This window comes from Poromitra crassiceps (assembly GCF_964638095.1).
Source record: "Poromitra crassiceps genome assembly, chromosome: 11".
NCBI classification, from domain to species: domain Eukaryota; kingdom Metazoa; phylum Chordata; class Actinopteri; order Beryciformes; family Melamphaidae; genus Poromitra; species Poromitra crassiceps.
In genome coordinates this window covers 30246928-30265215 of record NC_139643.1, presented here as the reverse complement: position 1 = coordinate 30265215, position 18288 = coordinate 30246928, and the positions used below count along the sequence as shown (strand labels likewise).

General features: G+C 44.0%; 1 protein-coding gene across 1 annotated transcript in view; it reads right to left on the bottom strand.

Annotated features, from left to right (window-relative positions):
* The window catches only part of khdrbs3 (KH domain containing, RNA binding, signal transduction associated 3), a gene marked incomplete at its 5' end in the record, with an annotated part of 110493 nt that overhangs the window by 41467 nt on the left and 50738 nt on the right, over window positions 1-18288 (bottom strand). The window contains one exon of the mRNA XM_083646563.1: window positions 10814-10932. Within this exon, the coding sequence (XP_083502689.1) occupies window positions 10814-10932 (119 nt within the window). The remainder of the gene's footprint in view (window positions 1-10813; window positions 10933-18288) is intronic.

Here is an 18288-nt window from a genome sequence, read left to right as displayed (position 1 = left end):
GGTTGACCCTCTTGCTGAAATGTCCTATTATAAAATGAAAAAAGTATTCATAATAATAAATAGATCTCCCAGTAAACACCCTGACATTGAATAGATGTGATGCGACATTGAGAACCCGTGTAAAGCGACAAAATGAAAGGTGAGACGGCCTCTGTAGACTACCTGAAACGTTTCGTGAAGTCAGAACCTGAATCTTTCAGATATCGGCTCAACACTCTCTAAAGCTGTTTGAATATGAATTATTGCTGTACCATGAGTGATATCATGTTGTGAACATTCCGAGCGTATCCGGGTTGACGTGGAACGACGTCGTCCGTCAAGCGCTTCCCGCGTTAGATTACTTCACAAGGTCGCGGCAGTTTGCCATAATGACGCGGATGTTATGCATTGCTATGTCAAAGCATGTTGCGGGGACACCTATCAAAGCCGTACAATACAGGCTGAACACAGGCCCATAGCAGCTGGAGACGGTCAGGGAGAGATGAGGAGCAATGCTTTTCTCCCCTTCCCCCACGTTTCCTTTACTGTGAGTTATACAACTGTCCCTCTCAACCATCTAGGCCATCAATTAGCAAGTAGGACGGAAACAAACGCCCATTTTTGTTCGACACCTCACCTATATCTCCTCCTGCCTTTTTGTTCAGAGACCGGTGCTTAAAGTGCTCATTAGGAGGCGCCTGCCAATTCCTGGGTGAAGGATTTGAGAGTCAAGCCTTTGTGATAGGCTCTAATGCAGGAACTGACTGTTGGGCTTTATCCTGGCCAACGGTACTGAGGTGAACTCCAGCACTTCTCAACTATGTTCATTCGACTTTAGTAATTACACCATGGCCCGTGGCTATGGAGTTGATCATGTAGGGCCCTATTCAGACCGTGACTTAGAGTAAGCACCACGCCCCACTGTGCCTGTACTTACGTGTGGGGGATAAGTGGTCTCCTGCAAAGTTACGACCTTGGCTTGATGGATATGTAAATGGAGGCGTGTCCACCTTCATATCATATTATGTGGATAGCAGCGCTAACTTAGGGCTAATGTACACCGCCTCCGGAACAGATGCGGTACGGCTCCAGTACGGCTGCAAACAGACCCGCACTCATGTAATCTGTCAGACATATGCGGGATCCGACAAAAATAGAACAGGTGCGTACTTTTTCCGTACCGCATGTATCGCCCATCTATTAACATGGGCGAGAGTCGATCCGGCAGTTTTGCCAGATCCGCAACGCAGCCGTAACATATCTGGTGTACATTGCCTATTAGGTCCGTTTGTACCTTATGCCTACCCCACACTACAGGATAATTTGCAAGATTATGGCCAAGATTCCCCCCTCCCGATTTTCTCGGGGGTGCTCCCGATTTGAAGCGCGTCGGGCAGATAATCTTCCCAAATGATCCTGTAGTGTGTGGGGTTCAAAGATTCACAATCGGGAAGACTGCCTCTTCCCGATTGTGAATCGGCCATATCTAACATGTTAGATATTTACAACCCGACAGGCGATTGCATCTTGAGCAGAGAGCCAGTAGTAGCTGCGTTTCCATTAGTTTTTCGCAAAATAAACTGGTCCGCGTCCACCCGCAGCCCCGCACAGAAACAAAGAACGAGGAAATTGTCATCGAGGTGAAATACCCGTGCGTCTTTGAACGGGACGGAAAACTAATGCTATACTGCAAAGCATGTAGCCTACAACAAGCGCTTAGGTCTCAGCTTCCCGCATCGCGAGTGTCCGCACGGAAAAGTGAGTCAAATCAGCAGACGCGCCCCTCCACAAGACACCTGTGCAGACGGTTTTCGCCTGGCCGTGCACAGTAGGCCTACACCCCGAATGGACGCGGCTGTCCGCGCAAATATTAGTTAAACAAATCCTTTCAGTGCAAATGCATTATAAAAAAAAAAAAAAAAAAAAAAATTGAAAACGAAATGACACTACTACACCCGGTGCGCACACTGAATAGGCATTTTAAAAGTTAACGTCGAGCCCTGCTTCAAGTTGAATCTTCGGCATAATCTTCTAGTGTGTGGGGTTGCGTTTGAACAGACGCGATAGACCCTTCTCACGGGGGCCATTTTGTGTCGAGAAGCCAGGGTAAACACAGGTGCAAGCAAAACACTAATGAGGGTTTCCAAATTCCAATCATGGAAGTTGGAAACCCTCATTAGTGTTTTGCTTGCACCTGTGTTTACCCTGGCTTCTCGACACAAAATGGCCCCCGTGAGAAGGGTCTATTGTGTGTGTGTCCCAAGATTGAAATGTTAAAAAATCGGCTCTCTCTGTCCTGTAGTGTGTGGGCTCTCAAGATTTTTATAATCTTCAAGGATTTGAAAATCCTGTAGTGTGGGGTAGGCATTAGGCGCCTGAAAGCCTGCAGGTATGTCTGAAGGAAACGGAGCAAACTGTGGAATTGTGATGCTATCTAAAGCAGATGATGACGCTCCCGAAGCAAACAAGACACATTCTGACATTTATGTTCTCAAGGTTACAGTATCAGGGCGCGCCGACGTCAAGAAATATTTTAAATGGTGAGTTTAACCGACACCGTGTGCATCCATCGTTTCCACCTGGATAGGGCCTTGATCATTGAGCCGCGTCGTCTTTTGAACAATGATTTGCAGAGCCAGATGACACGGCTGGTCCCTTCATGTTACTCAAGGTACCAGGCACCCTCTCCGTCCTGATGACTGCTGCTGCATCGGACAGGGTCCCGCGGGAATGTCTCAGTCCTCTGTCTCCCACTGGCCTTGTGCACTGGACACGGAATAAGACTCATGGGTTCCATCAACTGTACACATGTGACCAATTTGCAGGAAGAGGAAAGTAGACTCCACAAAATGTGTATTTGATGCAGACATGGCCATAAGCATGGCAGTGTTTGCACAAAGCTTCAACTCAATATGCAATGTAACTGAAAACTGAATCTGGAACTGTGGCTTGTTGGTGAGTTGTTAAGATAAGATTATAACCAACCGAGCCACCGGGACGCCGCAAGAGTTTGAATTTGATTTGATATGATATAAAACCTATTTTTTCAAATCCAATTAATGTCCCGTGGGCAACTTTCTACTTCAATCTTTGCACATAATCGTCCTAAATACAGCTGAATTAAAGGCTTGTGAAAGAAAAAGAAAAAAATCATTGGAGTACATTAGTAAACTGAAACTCCACCGTATTGCTATATTGTACAACATCAGATGTGAAACAATGTAATGATTTGATTACCCAGCTTTGAGACATTAATATTGAGCCTGAGCAAGCAGGTTGCCACGGCATGCAGGTTGGAGCCGATGCAGACGTCTTATAGATGATGTAGTGGCTTGATATGGTGCTTTGTAGTGACATGATATGATGGTATTTATCTATTTAAAGAGAGATTATGCATATCTGCCTAATGCCAGTAAATGTCAGAGGGTCTTAATCTGGACTTTAAAAGCATCACCGTCATGCCGATATGTTTGCTGGTGCACATGGACGATCCTCCAAATATAGTCTTCAGATATCAAAATCCTTCCAACTGTGATTGATATTTTGAGGTTTTGGTAATGCTTTAAGGGATTTTCTGACTGGGATCCTTTGGTGGTTCAGGTCATTAGTAATTATTTTCATTGTCAATTCATCTGTTGATTATTTTTCTTGATTAATCAATTCGTTGTTTGGTCTATAAAATGTCAGAACATGGTGAAAAATGTCGATCAGTGTTTCCCAAAGCCCAAGATGATGTCCTCAAATGTCTTGTCCACAACCCAAACATGTTCAGTTTACTGTCATAGAGGAGTATAGAAACCAAAGCATATTCACATTTAAGAAGCTTGAATCAGAGTTTTTTGACTTTTTTTTCTTCTTAAAAACTACTCAAACTCAATGATCAATTATCAAAATAATATAATCGTTGACAACTAATCGATTAATCGTTGCAGCTCTACTCGAGAATGCTCATAAGAAAACAACGACACAGTGACTAAAAACAACAGTTTCAGCTGTTGCAGCCTCTCCTGGTTTGGCAGCTGGAAAGAAGAGGGATTGTGGGCTTGTGGATGATTAAAAAGTCAGCGGACACAAGTAGGGAAAGGATCTATGATTAATCACACTTAACCAGGAGGGGCTGCATCTGAGATCTTTTCATCATTTGCTGAATGTGTTACTGTGAGCCTGGCGAGAGGTGTGCTCAGAGGAAGGCAGTGCAGAATGATTGTGCTGAGGACAGCAGGGCCGGGGCGACACTGGAAGGATAAATCACCGTTCACCAGCACAGAGAAAAGCCACAGACTGAACTGGAAATAAACCAGTGGGACTCCTCTCGCCTCACAAATGACCCGCGGTGCTTTCTGCCACAGATCCAGCAAATGTATAGGAGAGTGTGATAGCACACACAGCCCATTTAAAAGCTGTGGTATTGTACTTAGGGATGTGCCCCACAGACGGAATTTTGATTTCAAAGGTGTGTGTGTGGGAGGGGAAGGTGGGGAGGACACACACACACACACACAATTAGTACAGGCCCAAATCCTCAAAAGTTCTTTAGTTTTTAGATACCCCTAACCTACCTGAGGTAGCTCCCCCCCCCCCCCGCCATCATTTTGATATGTCCCCATTCACTCTATAATTTATAGAATAACTATTTATAATATTTATAGAATAACCGTAAGAAAGCCACACATCCCCTGAATGCCCCAGGTCTCTAATTTGTGGTTGTAAAGATTTATGAGGCTGGGATGATCCTAGAGGTCACAATAAGTCATTTTATACAGTGAGGTCAAGTTTCAATGAATGGTCTCACTACAATTAAATGACTACTATGGAGACTAACATCATCTCACATGAATACAAATGGGCTCACTGAATCCACATGCGTCTCAGCTTTCCAGTCATACCCAATTTATGCAATTCCAAGACCCCAGTATGCAGAAATATTCAACTAGAATAGGCAAAAATAACACATGTATACTGCATGCAAAAAAACAGCATGCCTTTGGCCCAAAATTGCATGGGATTAGCATAAAGTGGAAATGTCTGTAAAGGTTATATTTATGGATACCCATAGCACCCATTCTCACTCAGATTAAGGTGAGAGGTCCAGGGACCTATTTGAAACTGGCCTTGCCAGTTTTCCCTCGCCAAAATGTAGCCTAACTTTGGGAGCATTAATTAGCCCCCTAGCATAAGCGGGTTGGTAGCAATGGTACCAATTTGTGGCAGTGGTGGCTCCATGGTTAGAAAAGCGAGCTTGTGACCGGAAGGCCGTCGGTTCAATCCCCGTGCCTGGCAGGATAAATCTGGGTGGGAAAAGTAAAAAAGCAGCGCTTGCCCCTTCCTCATTAACACCACTGAGGTGCCCTTGAGCAAGGCCCTTAACCCCAACTGCTCCAGTGAAGCGGATCAGCGGCCAGCAGATCAGACTGGTCAGCTTCCAGGTATGAATGTGAATGTGAACAGGGCACTCCTGAAAAAGAGAGCATTGCTCTCAGTGAGACTCCCCATGTATAAATAACGTTTTTTTTTAATTGATTCCTTAAGTCTTCTAGTTTCATATGATATCAGTATATTTCACTATAGGCCCACTACAGCCTCTGAAAGACAGTAATGTCGGCTGTTGAAAGAAGTTGAAAGAAGTGCAGGGGTCCATTATTGCATTCTAAAAAAAGTGTGTGGGGAGGGGGACAATGTAAATGGGCTGCATTTATATAGCGCTTTTATCCAAAGTACTTTACAATGTGCCTACATTCACACATTCACACACCGAAGGCGGCAAGCTGCCACACAGGGTGCTGGCACAGCCATCGGGAGCAATTTGGGGTTCAGCGTCTTGCCCAAGGACACTTCGACATGCGGACTGGAGGAGCCGGGGATCGAACCACCGACCTTCTGATTAGTGAACAACCCTCACAATGTCCCCTGTGCTTCCGCCCCCACTCCCCCCAATAAATTATGTCCTTGATGTGCATGACTAGTCAGTTAAATGTTTAAATGGCCCCATGTCGGCACCAGAAAATAATAGTAGGTTAAACTAATAATGAAATTAATAATGTAAACTGTTGCGTCTACCCGCGAGGCGATAGCCCCCCTCCCCGCCTGTGCCCGGATGTAAACACACCAGCGTGGTGAAAGTGGGACCGGACAGAGATGACATATCATAAAACCAGCGCAGTTTGGCAGTATTTTGATTAATTAAATTAAAATAAGGTTAAAATAAGTAGGCTGTGTCAGAACAAACTGGCATATAACGACTCGACTGTTGCAATAGCAATGCATAACCACGTTCAGCACAGGCATGTGAACATTAACCTGCAAGGACAGCAGGCTGCTGGCTTGGTGTTAGCTACAGCAGTACTGCTAATGTTAGACACACTCAGCAAACCAATGACATCGCTCGGTCTGAAGAGATAACGCACAAGATATGTTTCCACTCACCACTTGAAGGCAAAAGCATCCAAAAGTTAATGGACTCTATTGAGCCTGAACATAATAAATGGCGCAAAGTGCCACACAAGATTTGGTTATTGAAGAGCGTAATTAAGGATTTCAAATGGCTCTTAAATAAATGGTAAATGGCCTGCATTTATATAGCGCTTTTATCCAAAGCGCTTTACAGTCAGTAGGTACATTCATCCATTCACACACCGATGGCGGCAGGTTACCACGCAGGGTGCTGGCACACCAACGGGAGCAATTTGGGGTTCAGTGTCTTGCCCAAGGACACTTCGACATGCAGACTGGAGGAGCCGGGAATCGAATCACCGACCTCTTTTATCCAAAGCGATTAGTGGACAACCCGCTCTACCTCCTGAGCTACAGCCGCCCCAAATACGCACAATATTTTTGTTCGGATGTTTTAACACTATACGAGGGATCAGCCGAGCAGCATTTTGGTAAACAAACCCCGTCACTGGGTGACAACGGCAATGGAACCCTATGGAGCCTGAGTTTGAGCGTCTGACTCTAGCCGGCTGACCGTGTTTACAATTTAAAAACTGCGACAGTTCACACAACTTTAACACGACATGCATATATTATATATCAAACTCTTGAGCTAATTCTGCTCTCACTCAGAACGTCAAAATATAAGTAATGTGATGTATACTTTTTGAGATATTAACGTTTGTTTGGCACAACTCATACTAGTTAACTGACGCAGGGTTACGCATTTTTGGGTGGCAGTGACGTCATGCTGACTCATCCTATAGAGTCAATTGTGTTAAATTTGGACTGTTTTCTGAGTGTTTTCGTACTAGACTAGTTCAGTTTAAAAAAATAGACTAGTCGACAGGGAAATTAGTGGCTTTGGAACAACCCTAGTATAACTTCTGAGTAGGAGGGGCAGCATGTGTCATGCTGGCTCAATCATGATTTGAAATTAAACTCTGTAAAAGAGGTTTGGTGGAATGGTGCCTTTATCTAAAATAAAAACAATAAAATAAACAATAACAATAACAAAAACAACCCCCATGGTTAATAATACTAGACTTGTTTTTAAAGGCTGCTGCAGGACATTCTTTACAGTGCTGTGATGTGCATTGCACAGCAGAACTGCAGCACACAGCATCATAACATCATCATTCTTCCTGTTATCTCAAAAAGCCTTCAACATTCCACGGATCCAGAAATAAAAGAAATTTTCATTGGGCCAATTATTTGCAGCATAGCAGACAATATAATTCATCAGAGTTTGGTATTAAAAATCATCAGTGAAGAACAGGTCCATTTGTCCTGGAGAATCATCAGTCTGCAACTTGCTGCATGCTGTCCTTGCCTGGTTCATATTGATAAAAAGCTATGTTCGCAGAGGATGGATTTAAGTTCTCTGTACATGCCTCTAAATGGCTATTTGGAAAATGGCTGTGCCACTTCAATGCCAGAAGCCAAAAGGTGATGCTTGCAGTTCAGGAGAAAACCCATTCAAGTCAGACCGATCACTCTTGCCATTGCTACCTGTCAGATAGAACAAATTGAATTTGTCTTCCTTCGGTGGCTTGTTGGAGCTCTAAACAGCGTATTAGCGGCTCCACTTATCAAAGCTGTCAAAGCAAATCTGTTTAGGCTGTGAACCTATGAGACACAGATTGGCCTCCAGATGACAGTACATAGCACTCAATGTTCCCCAATGTTATTTTGTACATTCAGGGTTAAATTCAGGTCTACATCAGAGTGCGTACCTGAACATAGGGCTACACAATTAATCAAATTGATATCGAAATCATAATATGGCCAAGTGCAACATGCATTGTGGTGCTACAGAGATGCCAGGGCTTACAAATCATATTATCCAGATGTAAGGGAACATGCTTGTTTGGTACAGACCCGAGTAAAAATCACATCCATATATTTTTTATTTCTCCCAGTGAGAATGAAATGCAAAAATTAGAACTCCCACTAAAATCGTATCGCATATTGCAATCGCAAAATCTGTCAATATAATTGCAATGATTTTCTTTTCTTTTGCATAGCAGTCCTAGCTGAAAAACCTCTCAAAGTTCTAATCAGGACTATAATGGAAGATAAATACATCTATTTATTTGCATCCACCTTTTTAGGCTGATCTAAATCATTATGAAGCAATTTCATAGACATCATAATAAGGCTGTAATAAGGCTATAATGAGGCATCAACTGATGTACATTATTAGGTCTTTTAACTTAAGGCATACAGTATATGTAAATTAACACATTTATGGAAACATGCTTTTTTTCATGGAAGTCATATCTTCTACACCTTTTTATTTACCAGTACATCACTGCATCTATCACGTCTTCCTCAATTCTCACACAGCAAATCTTTCCAGCTGTCGCAAGTGTGTTGACTTTGACGTGATAATTCTCTTTTGAATTAACAAGTGTTGGTTGAGGGGCTGTCTGTCTTAGAGCTGGTATGGCTCTGGGGTTAGCGTTTCCAAAAACATCTAATTGAATCTGACGGGTGTGGACTGTCTGACATAAAACCTGCCGTTTTATGTCACCCTCAGAGGTACACTGACAATTACACTGTGCATGTCATTGCTGGCATAAGTAGCAGCGCTTCTCACGAGTGAAATAAGATAGAAGATATATATTTTTTCTTCTGCCTATATAGAGCTTTTAAGTTGACTCCTGCACTGTATTTCTGCAGCCTCGGTCCTCTCAAGTCAGGCCATTCACATTACTGTAGGTTACCGCTCCTCCCTCCCAGGGGGGTTGAGGTGAAAACTGGAGTGACCCGCCCCCCCCCTAAGAGTGGGGCTCTCACTTTTACACCAGCCTCCCCACCATGTTCCCAGGGGGAAAGCCCTGCCACCCACCAAGCATGCGGGTCACATTAAATGTCAGAGTAACACTTCACAATAAGGGTCACTAAATAAAGGGTTAGTTCATGCTTATTAAGCATGAACTAACCCCTTATTTAACAGTTAACTAATGTGTCTAGTAATCATGTACTAATGGTGTTCATGTTAATTAGCTATTAATTTATCCATAAACTTCAGGTTGCCTATAATGACTGCATGCGCATCTTGCTGAAAAAGCCCAGGTGGAGCAGTGCTAGTGACCTGTTCTGTAAGGCGGGGGTGGCCACTTTCCAGGCGCTCCTGAGAAATCTCAGGTACAGGTTCATCTGTCGATTGAACGTGTCTCAGAATGCCATTCATAAGTTGCTCACTGATCCTGGCCTAAGCACTGTGAGACACCAGTCACATTATGTGGAAATTCTGTTATGATTCTCTTTTATAATGTTTTTGTTCTTTTATTGTGCTCTTACGTACTTTGTGTCCTTTGTAATTGTGTATGCGAAGTGTCTGTCAATAAAGGTTTGATTGATTGATTTGATTGATATGCATTATTTAATAATTATGGGTTAGTTAGTTAATTGTTAGCATGAGGGTTAGTTAACGGTTAATGTTAGAGCTAATAAACATGAACTAATTGTTAATGCTTATCAAGCATTAACTAACCGTTAATTGAGTGAGCCTTATTGTAAAGCGCTTGCTGCCGAGGGGCCCCTTGCCACAGTGGGGCCTCAAGTGCTCTCAGCGCACGCCGGCCGGCTGCTTTAACACCTCAAAAGGCCTTTTGAAGTGTGACTTCTTTCTTTTTTCTTTCCATTTTCACGTGGAGGTCATCGTGCACCTGCCTCTTGTCTAGAGCGCCGGCCGGGCACGCGTGACTCATTCATCGCATTACAAGCACACTCTGTCACCCTGCGAGCGTTTTTCAATTTTCCCAGGTCCGTGCATGTCTGCCCGTCTGCTGTTTTCTGATCAATTCAGACTATGGCGGCAGGCACCGCGGCATGATAGCGGGGGAGATGATTTTCCACCCATATCGCGCGCTCATGTCTTGAATAAACAAACATTTGCATGCAAAAGAGTTGGGGGGTGGGTGAAAGACGGAAAAAGTATAAACGTGTATCCACCTGAGAACCATACGGAATACATACACAGTCAAACAAATGCATTTCAACGTGAGGAAATTCCTTCCTATCGTATATTCATAAATATTCATTGACAAATTAATATACCGAGACATGAAAGCGTCATTGACCAAGGTCAGTGTAATAGGCACAGGGAGGGGGAGAGGCAGAGAGAATTACAGTTGTAACATTTCAAAAGCTTAAAACAATTCTTTAGAGAGGAAATAACGTCGTTCTACCCCAGTTCTGTCAGCCAATACCGCCTGGATACTGTCTTCCACATACATCTAATAACATAAAGCATCAACACAACCTGTCAAGTGGCTGTTGTGAGGACTTTAAAAGCGCGTTTGGCTTCATTATCTATAAATAACACAATCTCACAAAATTCTCTGTGTGTGTGAAATTCTCTGAAACTTCTCTCAAGCAACGCGAGAGCACTTACTTTAGGAAACTGCTTGACTGGTATTAAAACTTTCTGGCCCAGTTTCATGTTCTTGTTGATGACGACGTCGATGAACTTTTCTTCTTCCTTCCCCTCATCTTTCTGAATTTTTTCGATTTCTGTGGACAGGGAAGAACCAAAGGCAAACAAGTCAGTGTTTGGAAACGACAAGTACTGGTACAGTATGCAACTGAAGAAGGGTCAAGAAGTGTTTGTCCATGATCAACTGAAATAGTTGCCACTCTTGCTCGCACCTTTTTGGCCTGTTCAGTCAACTGCCGCATCAATACTATGGGTGCAACTAAAAGTTATTTTAATTCTCGAATAATCTGTGAATTATTTTCTCGACTAATTCACTATTCAATTAATCATTTGGTCCATAAAATGTCACAAAATGGTGAAATATGTCGATCCCAACATGACATCCTCGACTTCTTTTGTCCTGACCAGCAGTCCACAACCCAAGATAATCAGTTTACTGTCATAGAAGACTAAAGAAACCCGGAAATATTCACATTTAAGAAGCTGGAACAAGAGAACTTTAGTATTTTTTTCTTAACAAGCCAAAGTACAACTAACTAACTAAACGCCCACGGCTCAGTGGTGTGCACCCCCCACCCACCCACATCCCCCCTACCCACCCCTCCAATCTCGACTCTCTACCACCTTCCTATTCCTACTATTCCTATGCCCACTAAACTTACACGCGTGCTCGTGCGTGTGTGTGTGTGTGCATGCATGCGTGTGTGTACGTGTGCACGTGTGCGTGTGTGTTTCACCAAGCCGCGGTGCTTAGCTGTCTCCACTGTGCTTCCTTAGAGGCAGGGGGAGGGGCCTATGCTAAAAAAAAACTTGCTCAGATCCCATGCTCAAACACACATAGTCACTTATAGAAGTGGCCGTCCCGCTTAAAAATAGTTGCAGATTAATTTCTGTCTATCGACTAATAGATTAATCAACTAACCATTGCAGCTCTTGTCAATGTTTGTGTGTGTGTGTGTGTGTGTGTGTGTGTGTGTGTGTGTGTGTGTGTTTTTTTTATATATATATATTGGAGATGATGTACCATAAGGCCCATCAGATCCATTCATCTCACGTATCAGATGGTGGATGAGGCTCTATCGCCGTAATACTTTGCCGTTTTAGCAGAGACACCAATTTACCCGTAGAGACATGTCATGTTCCTCAACCCCTTTCATGTGCTTCAGGGGGGAAAAATTGATGGGGAGGACAGTGGAGTTTGCAGCCCTCCAGGCTACCAAAACTATTGGCTGTCACGCTTTGTCTTTTCTAAGAGGTAGACTTTGATGCATTTGGCGATGTAACCTTGAACGTTTAATCAGATGGATAGCATCTGTGTTCCAGTGCCAGTGAAATGGTTTTTGCAGAGAGGGCAGCTCAGAGGGGTGGGAGGCTAAAACAAAGACTTCAGGCTGAAACCCTGGCAGGGGAGAGGGGGAGGCAGAAGGTGGACTCCATCAGAGCTTTATTTCCTACTGTATGTGGCAAAGTAATTCTGAACACCCCCCCATTCAGAATTAAAATTAAACTGGAGCAATCACGATGCTTTTAGTGTCTGCTTTTCCAGTTGACTGCTCATCAAGGCTCATGTTTGGATAGAGATTTTTGGAGGAGATTGGTCCAGAATAAGATGCTGCTGGGGCATCTGGGTAGCGTAGATGAAAAAGGACTTGCTTACCACCACGGAGACCTGGGTTTAATTCCTGGCACCGGTACTTCCGGCTTGGTCAGACGTTCCTACTACACATACAATTGGCTGTGTCTGCAAGTGGAAAGCCGGTGGGGTATGAGTACTGGTCACTGAACTAGTGCCTCCTTTGGTCAGTCGCGGGCGGGGCGCCTGTTCCAGGGGGAGGGGAACTGGAGACGGGGGGGGGGGGGGGGGGGGGGGGTAGTGTGGTCCTCCCACGCACTATGTCCTGCCTGAAAAGAGGCAGCTGGCAATTGCACATGACTCGGAGGAAGCATGTGCTATAGTCTGCAACTCGGCAGAGGGGGTGGAGCAATGACAGCAGGGGGAATTAGCCAAGTGCAATTGGGGAGAAAATGGGAGGGGAAAAAAAAAAAGTATAAGATGCTGCTGTGCCTGAATTCAGCATTGTAGAATCATGACAAAATGACCTCATAGCATACAAGCATACAAACAAAATCATGATACATACATCAATTGCACTGGGTCAGAGTTGAGCCAGGTGTATCAGCACAGCAAGCCAGAAACTAAGACAACCGTGAGTCCTCCACAAAAGCTCTGCAACGTTACAGTAAATTTGAAGAATGCAATAAAAGCACCGGTGAGATGGAGATATCTTTCAGCTTCAATTTATCCCAAGGGTGGCCAGAGACTGCACGTGCTCTGAGAAAAGACTAAATTAATATTAATGCATCGCCTAGCAACATGCCAAGATGGAGTTTCCTCCTTGCACAATTCCTTGTCGTCAAACCATTCAGGCCCTGGTTCGCTGAGATTGTGTTACATCGGTGAGTCGTGCAGTTCTTTGCTCTTCAGTTGCAGCTTGCATAGTGCAGAGTTCCCCGAACCCTGACCTGCTCACACAGGTTTTGCATTTCAAGCTGTTGCGTCTGAAAATCTAACCAAAAAGACATTTCTAACAACCAGCCAAACTGTATCAAATGCATTGAAATTCATAGAGAATCAGTCAGAGTGAATTGCCATACTAAAATTACAATACTTTCAAAGGATCTTGTTTGAGCCACAGTTTATAAGGGAGATGATGTGGCAACACAAACTCAGGGCAAGTAAGAAAAAAAAGGAGAGATTTAAACATGCATGTCCGACACAAGCACAATGTGTCTGTTTTTGACTGCCAGCGCCATCACCTGGCAACAAAGATCAGCCAATAACAGATGGGAATATGCCTCCGCTGATGATAGCCAACCGTCCGTCCGTCCGTCGGTACGACTACGTACCATGCTTGTTAAAGCGATATCGCAGGAACGCCTTGAGGGAATCTCTTCAGATTTAGCTCAAACATCCACTTGGACTCAAGGATGAACTGATTTGATTTTGGTGGTCAAAGGTCAAAGTTCAAGGTCACTGTGAGCTCATATCCATCTGTTCCATCAAGGAAGGGGCAGGCTATGGATAAGGACCCGTAGCTAGGGATAGGAAGGTCGTAGAGAGCTGGGATTTGAGGTCACTGTGACCTCACGACCGTCTGTTCCATGCTCGTTAACGCGATATCTCAGGAACGCCTTGAGGCAATTTCTTCGAATTTTGCACAAATGTCCACATGGACTCAAGGATGAACTGATTAGATTTGGGTGGTCAAAGGTCAAAGTTCAAGGTGACTGTGACCTCATGTCCGTCTGTTCCATCAAGGAAGGGGGCCGGGTATGGAAAAGGGCCCCTAGCTAGGGATAGGAATTTTGTAGAGAGCTGGGATTTGAGGTGTGTAGGGGGAGTGGCTAGGGGGTGTACGTGGTGGGAGGGGGTGTGGTGAGGGAAAGGGCCGGGGCTAGGGGAAAGGGGCCATACTGTAGCTAGGGATAGCAAGGTCGTAGTTGTGGTGCGAGGTGTGGGTAGGGGAGTGTTTAGGGGTATGTGGGTGACAATGAAATGGGATCCTGCCAGCGCCACTGCTTCAAGGTACATGTATTTGTGCTTGTATGAGTCTGGACAGACATGGATGTAGACGGCAACTTGACTTGTTGGTGGAGGCATACAACCACGAGGCGGTTATTTCTAGTTACCATTTAGATGTCAAGCTTTACACAGTTTGGTGTTGAGCTGCTCTTTAATTACTGGTATAATGGTGGTATCTCTGCAGTAGCCATATCATATATTAAAGCTGAATTGGGAATCGAGAACCTGTCCAATTACTGAGAATCGTATATGCCTCCAAGGTTATCAATTCCTTTTATCAATACTGGCACATTTTTCCTGCAGTTACACTGTACGCATGTGCATTGCACAAACTCAATCATGACATTCAACTCTTCATTGACGCTGCTGGAAACTTGCAAGGAGTCATGGCGGAGAGGAAGAATCAGTCCAAAGGGTGGCTTCATTTCATGAAGAAAGATGGCAACAGTGCTACTTGTAACGTCTGTAAAATTATCATTTTGATGGCAGAAACACGAACATAATCAAATGCTATTACGCAGACATTCTACACTTTGTTCAGACTCAAGAGATAATGAAACAGCTGCGGTGACACTGAAGACCGATGTAGGCCTACTTTTTTCCCAAACACAGGAAATTGATAGGGAAATCGATAAGGGAATCGATAAAGAATTGGACCGATAAGCAGAATCGATAATAGCATTGGTATCAATAAAATCTTATCAATTCCCATTTCTAATTAAAGCTTTGTCAAATTGTTCCTCAAAGCTGAAATCTATTCATTGCTTTGGTTCTTCTTTTAGATTCGAGCACCTTGGAGGAGCTGCGATGTGGTGACAGGTTTTTTACCTTTACGATTTATCAAGCTACAAAAAGAGACATAAAGAGCAGACAGTGAGCAGCAAGGGCATCCCCCCCTTGTTCTTTTTTAAGCCTTATATTAACTGGTACTGTATGGTTCTTTTTTATGCCCTATATTAACTGGTACTGTACTGTATGGTTCTTTTTTATGCCTTATATTAACTGGTACTGTATGCTTCTTTTTTATGCCCTATATTAAAGGAGAATCTCGTTTTTTTTTAACCTGGACCCATCTCCTGGCAATAATTATGATTTGGCCACTCACCCAGCGATGTCGGCGGCGTTTCTGGCCGTCCTAGCGTTGTTTTGACTACAGGTAGGACGCTTTGCGGTGGTGGTTTTAGCGTAACCTATGTGGGGTTTGGCGTAACCTATGTGGGATTCGAAATAACGAAGGTTATGCCAAACCCCACATAGGTTACGCTAAAACCACCACCGCAAAGCATCCTACCTGTAGTTGGGCAGTCGGCAGGAAAGTATCGCGGGACTTTACGAGACTTGGTGACCGAGATCACGTTTGAGGCAATTTGATCCCTGGGAGACTCCAGGAAATGGCCTGGGGCGAAATATCACTCTGGTGGATGTTGAGGGATCACATTACGACGATATTTGGCGAAAACGGGAATAAAAATAGCTATTTAGATGCAGGAAAGACAGGCTCACACTTGGCCCCAAATCAGCTCCATTTTACAACTGACTTGGATGCTATTGATCTCAAAACAACGCTAGGACGGCCAGAAACGCCGCCGACATCGCTGGGTGAGTGGCCAAATCATAATTATTGCCAGGAGATGGATCCAGGTTAAAAAAAAACGAAATTCTCCTTTAACTGGTACTGTATGGTTCTTCTTGTTTTAGGGCTTCTTTTGCAAGAAACATGGTCAACCTTTCAACCCTGCTACGCATTAAATGTGTGTTTCCAGTCTTTAAAGGGGGACTAACCCCCCAGATATGTAACAAAACGGTGATTTGAAAAAACATATGGGAAAAACCAAGAAATGACGTATCCTCTTGTCTATACTATACTCTTTGGCTGTGCTCAGCTCAGGAATTTTTTCCGGAAATCGACGCCATTACAGTTTGCCCACCGCCTCGAAAATAATTTATATGAGAGCTGCAATATCTTTATAAATATCAACAACTAGCCAACACTGGTGGCCTGTATGGAAACGGCGTTGCTCAAAATGGTTGAAAGTTATATCAATTTGGCCATTCAGTGGCGAACTAGAAATTTAATTATTTTTCTCCCATGTATGTGTGTGGCGGCTTGTGTAACTTACGTTAAAAGAGACTAGTGACGCGAGAGCACAGCACAATAGTGAGGACAAACGCCCCGCTCTCACGCTCATGTAATCACAATGCGAGATTTCTCCACGTCATTCCCTCGTCCAACTTGCCATATACCGCGCCATGAAATCCGTTTTTAATTTTCGTTTGGGGGCTTTTCGTGATTCTTGTTAAAAGTTACTGCACCTCTGATTTTTCCTCTCAGGGCGCAGCGCAGGGCAGAGCTGCAGAGCTCCCTACATCTCTCCCCCTCTCTGTTCCTCAGCTGCTGCCCGTGCTCCTGCAGCCTCTCTCTCTCTCTCTCTGTCCGCTGCTGTAGCCTACACGGACGCACACACGGCTTGTTTCTCTCTCTCTCTCTCTCTCTCTGTTCGGGAGCTGTCTGCGCTGTACACCGACGGACACGCGGCACACACGGCTTGTTTCGTTGTTTTTTACATACTGACAGCACGCTGTCTGTCGCTGACTGAGCAGAAAGCTACATGTCATGACATGAGTCCTGGCAGACTAACGTCAGGTGAGGGTCTGTGTGTGACTGTGTGGCTGGGGAGCCTCGGAGCTGCAGCTGCAAACACACAATAACCCCTCCCTCCCTCCAATAGGCTTGAGTTGTGAGGAGCCGGGAAAGGGTACATGGGGAGTAGGGGAGTAACTATCTTGAAATCCCATAGTCTTTGGGGACAACGTGACGTCAGGTTGTACCAAATCTCCCATTCATTTGAGGGCAAAAAAAAAAGCAGTGTTCCACCCATAGAGGGCACTTATGCCAGTTATGCTGCTGAAAAATGATACAAATGGTAAAAATGGCAACAGTTTGGTCTCAAATGTGGAAATTTTGACCAGCATTCTTCACACACCACCCCCAAAGTCATATATATTGGTTAAAAGCTGAAAAAAAGTGTTTGGGGGTTAGTTACACTTTAAAGTGGCGACACCACATGGCGGGGCACCATCCCAGCTGTCTGCTTTCCTATTAGAAATGGAATCACTTAAAAGCAGCCATGTGATTTAGGCTTTTCCATTTAAAATGCATAAGCTGGGTAGATTTTGTGGGATTATGCATGACTTCAGCCGAGTGTTGGTGAGCGGAGTTGGGGGAGGAGGCAATCGGATCATTAAGTCTACCAATTTCATGTTGAGGGGCGAGATCCATATTAAATACAGTTTCTGCACACTGTGTGTGTGCTCTCCCTATTACTGGGCGAGATTCACATCTAATAGGATCAGTATGTGTCACTTAGCAAAAGCACATGCTATACATGTATAGACTAGAGTGTATTGTACCTTGTTCTGATGCAGCTATCGATTATTTTAGTAATAGAGTATTCTACGATTATTCCATCGATTCCATTTTCTTTATTAAAGAGCAATACAAAACACATTTTCTTTCAAATTATCTCTAGTATAGTCTTCACAGCTGTGTGACTGGCTTGTACACATCGATGCTGCTAGTATCATTGATGCTATGCAGTTGTATGTAATATTTGTAATAGTTGATGGTTTCATTTATGAAGATGTAGGCAGTACTATGATATTGATGAAGCAGACTGAATTGAACTCAAATAAATATTCTATCACTAACACTAACATTTGCGGTTCAGGCTGAAAACACAATGCAACGTTAGCATAAGTGGTACAGTAGGTGGAAAAATTACAGAGTAAAAAATGGAACAACGGATAACGACATAGCAGCCAGGCTCTGTGCTGGGATCCAGTAGCTACC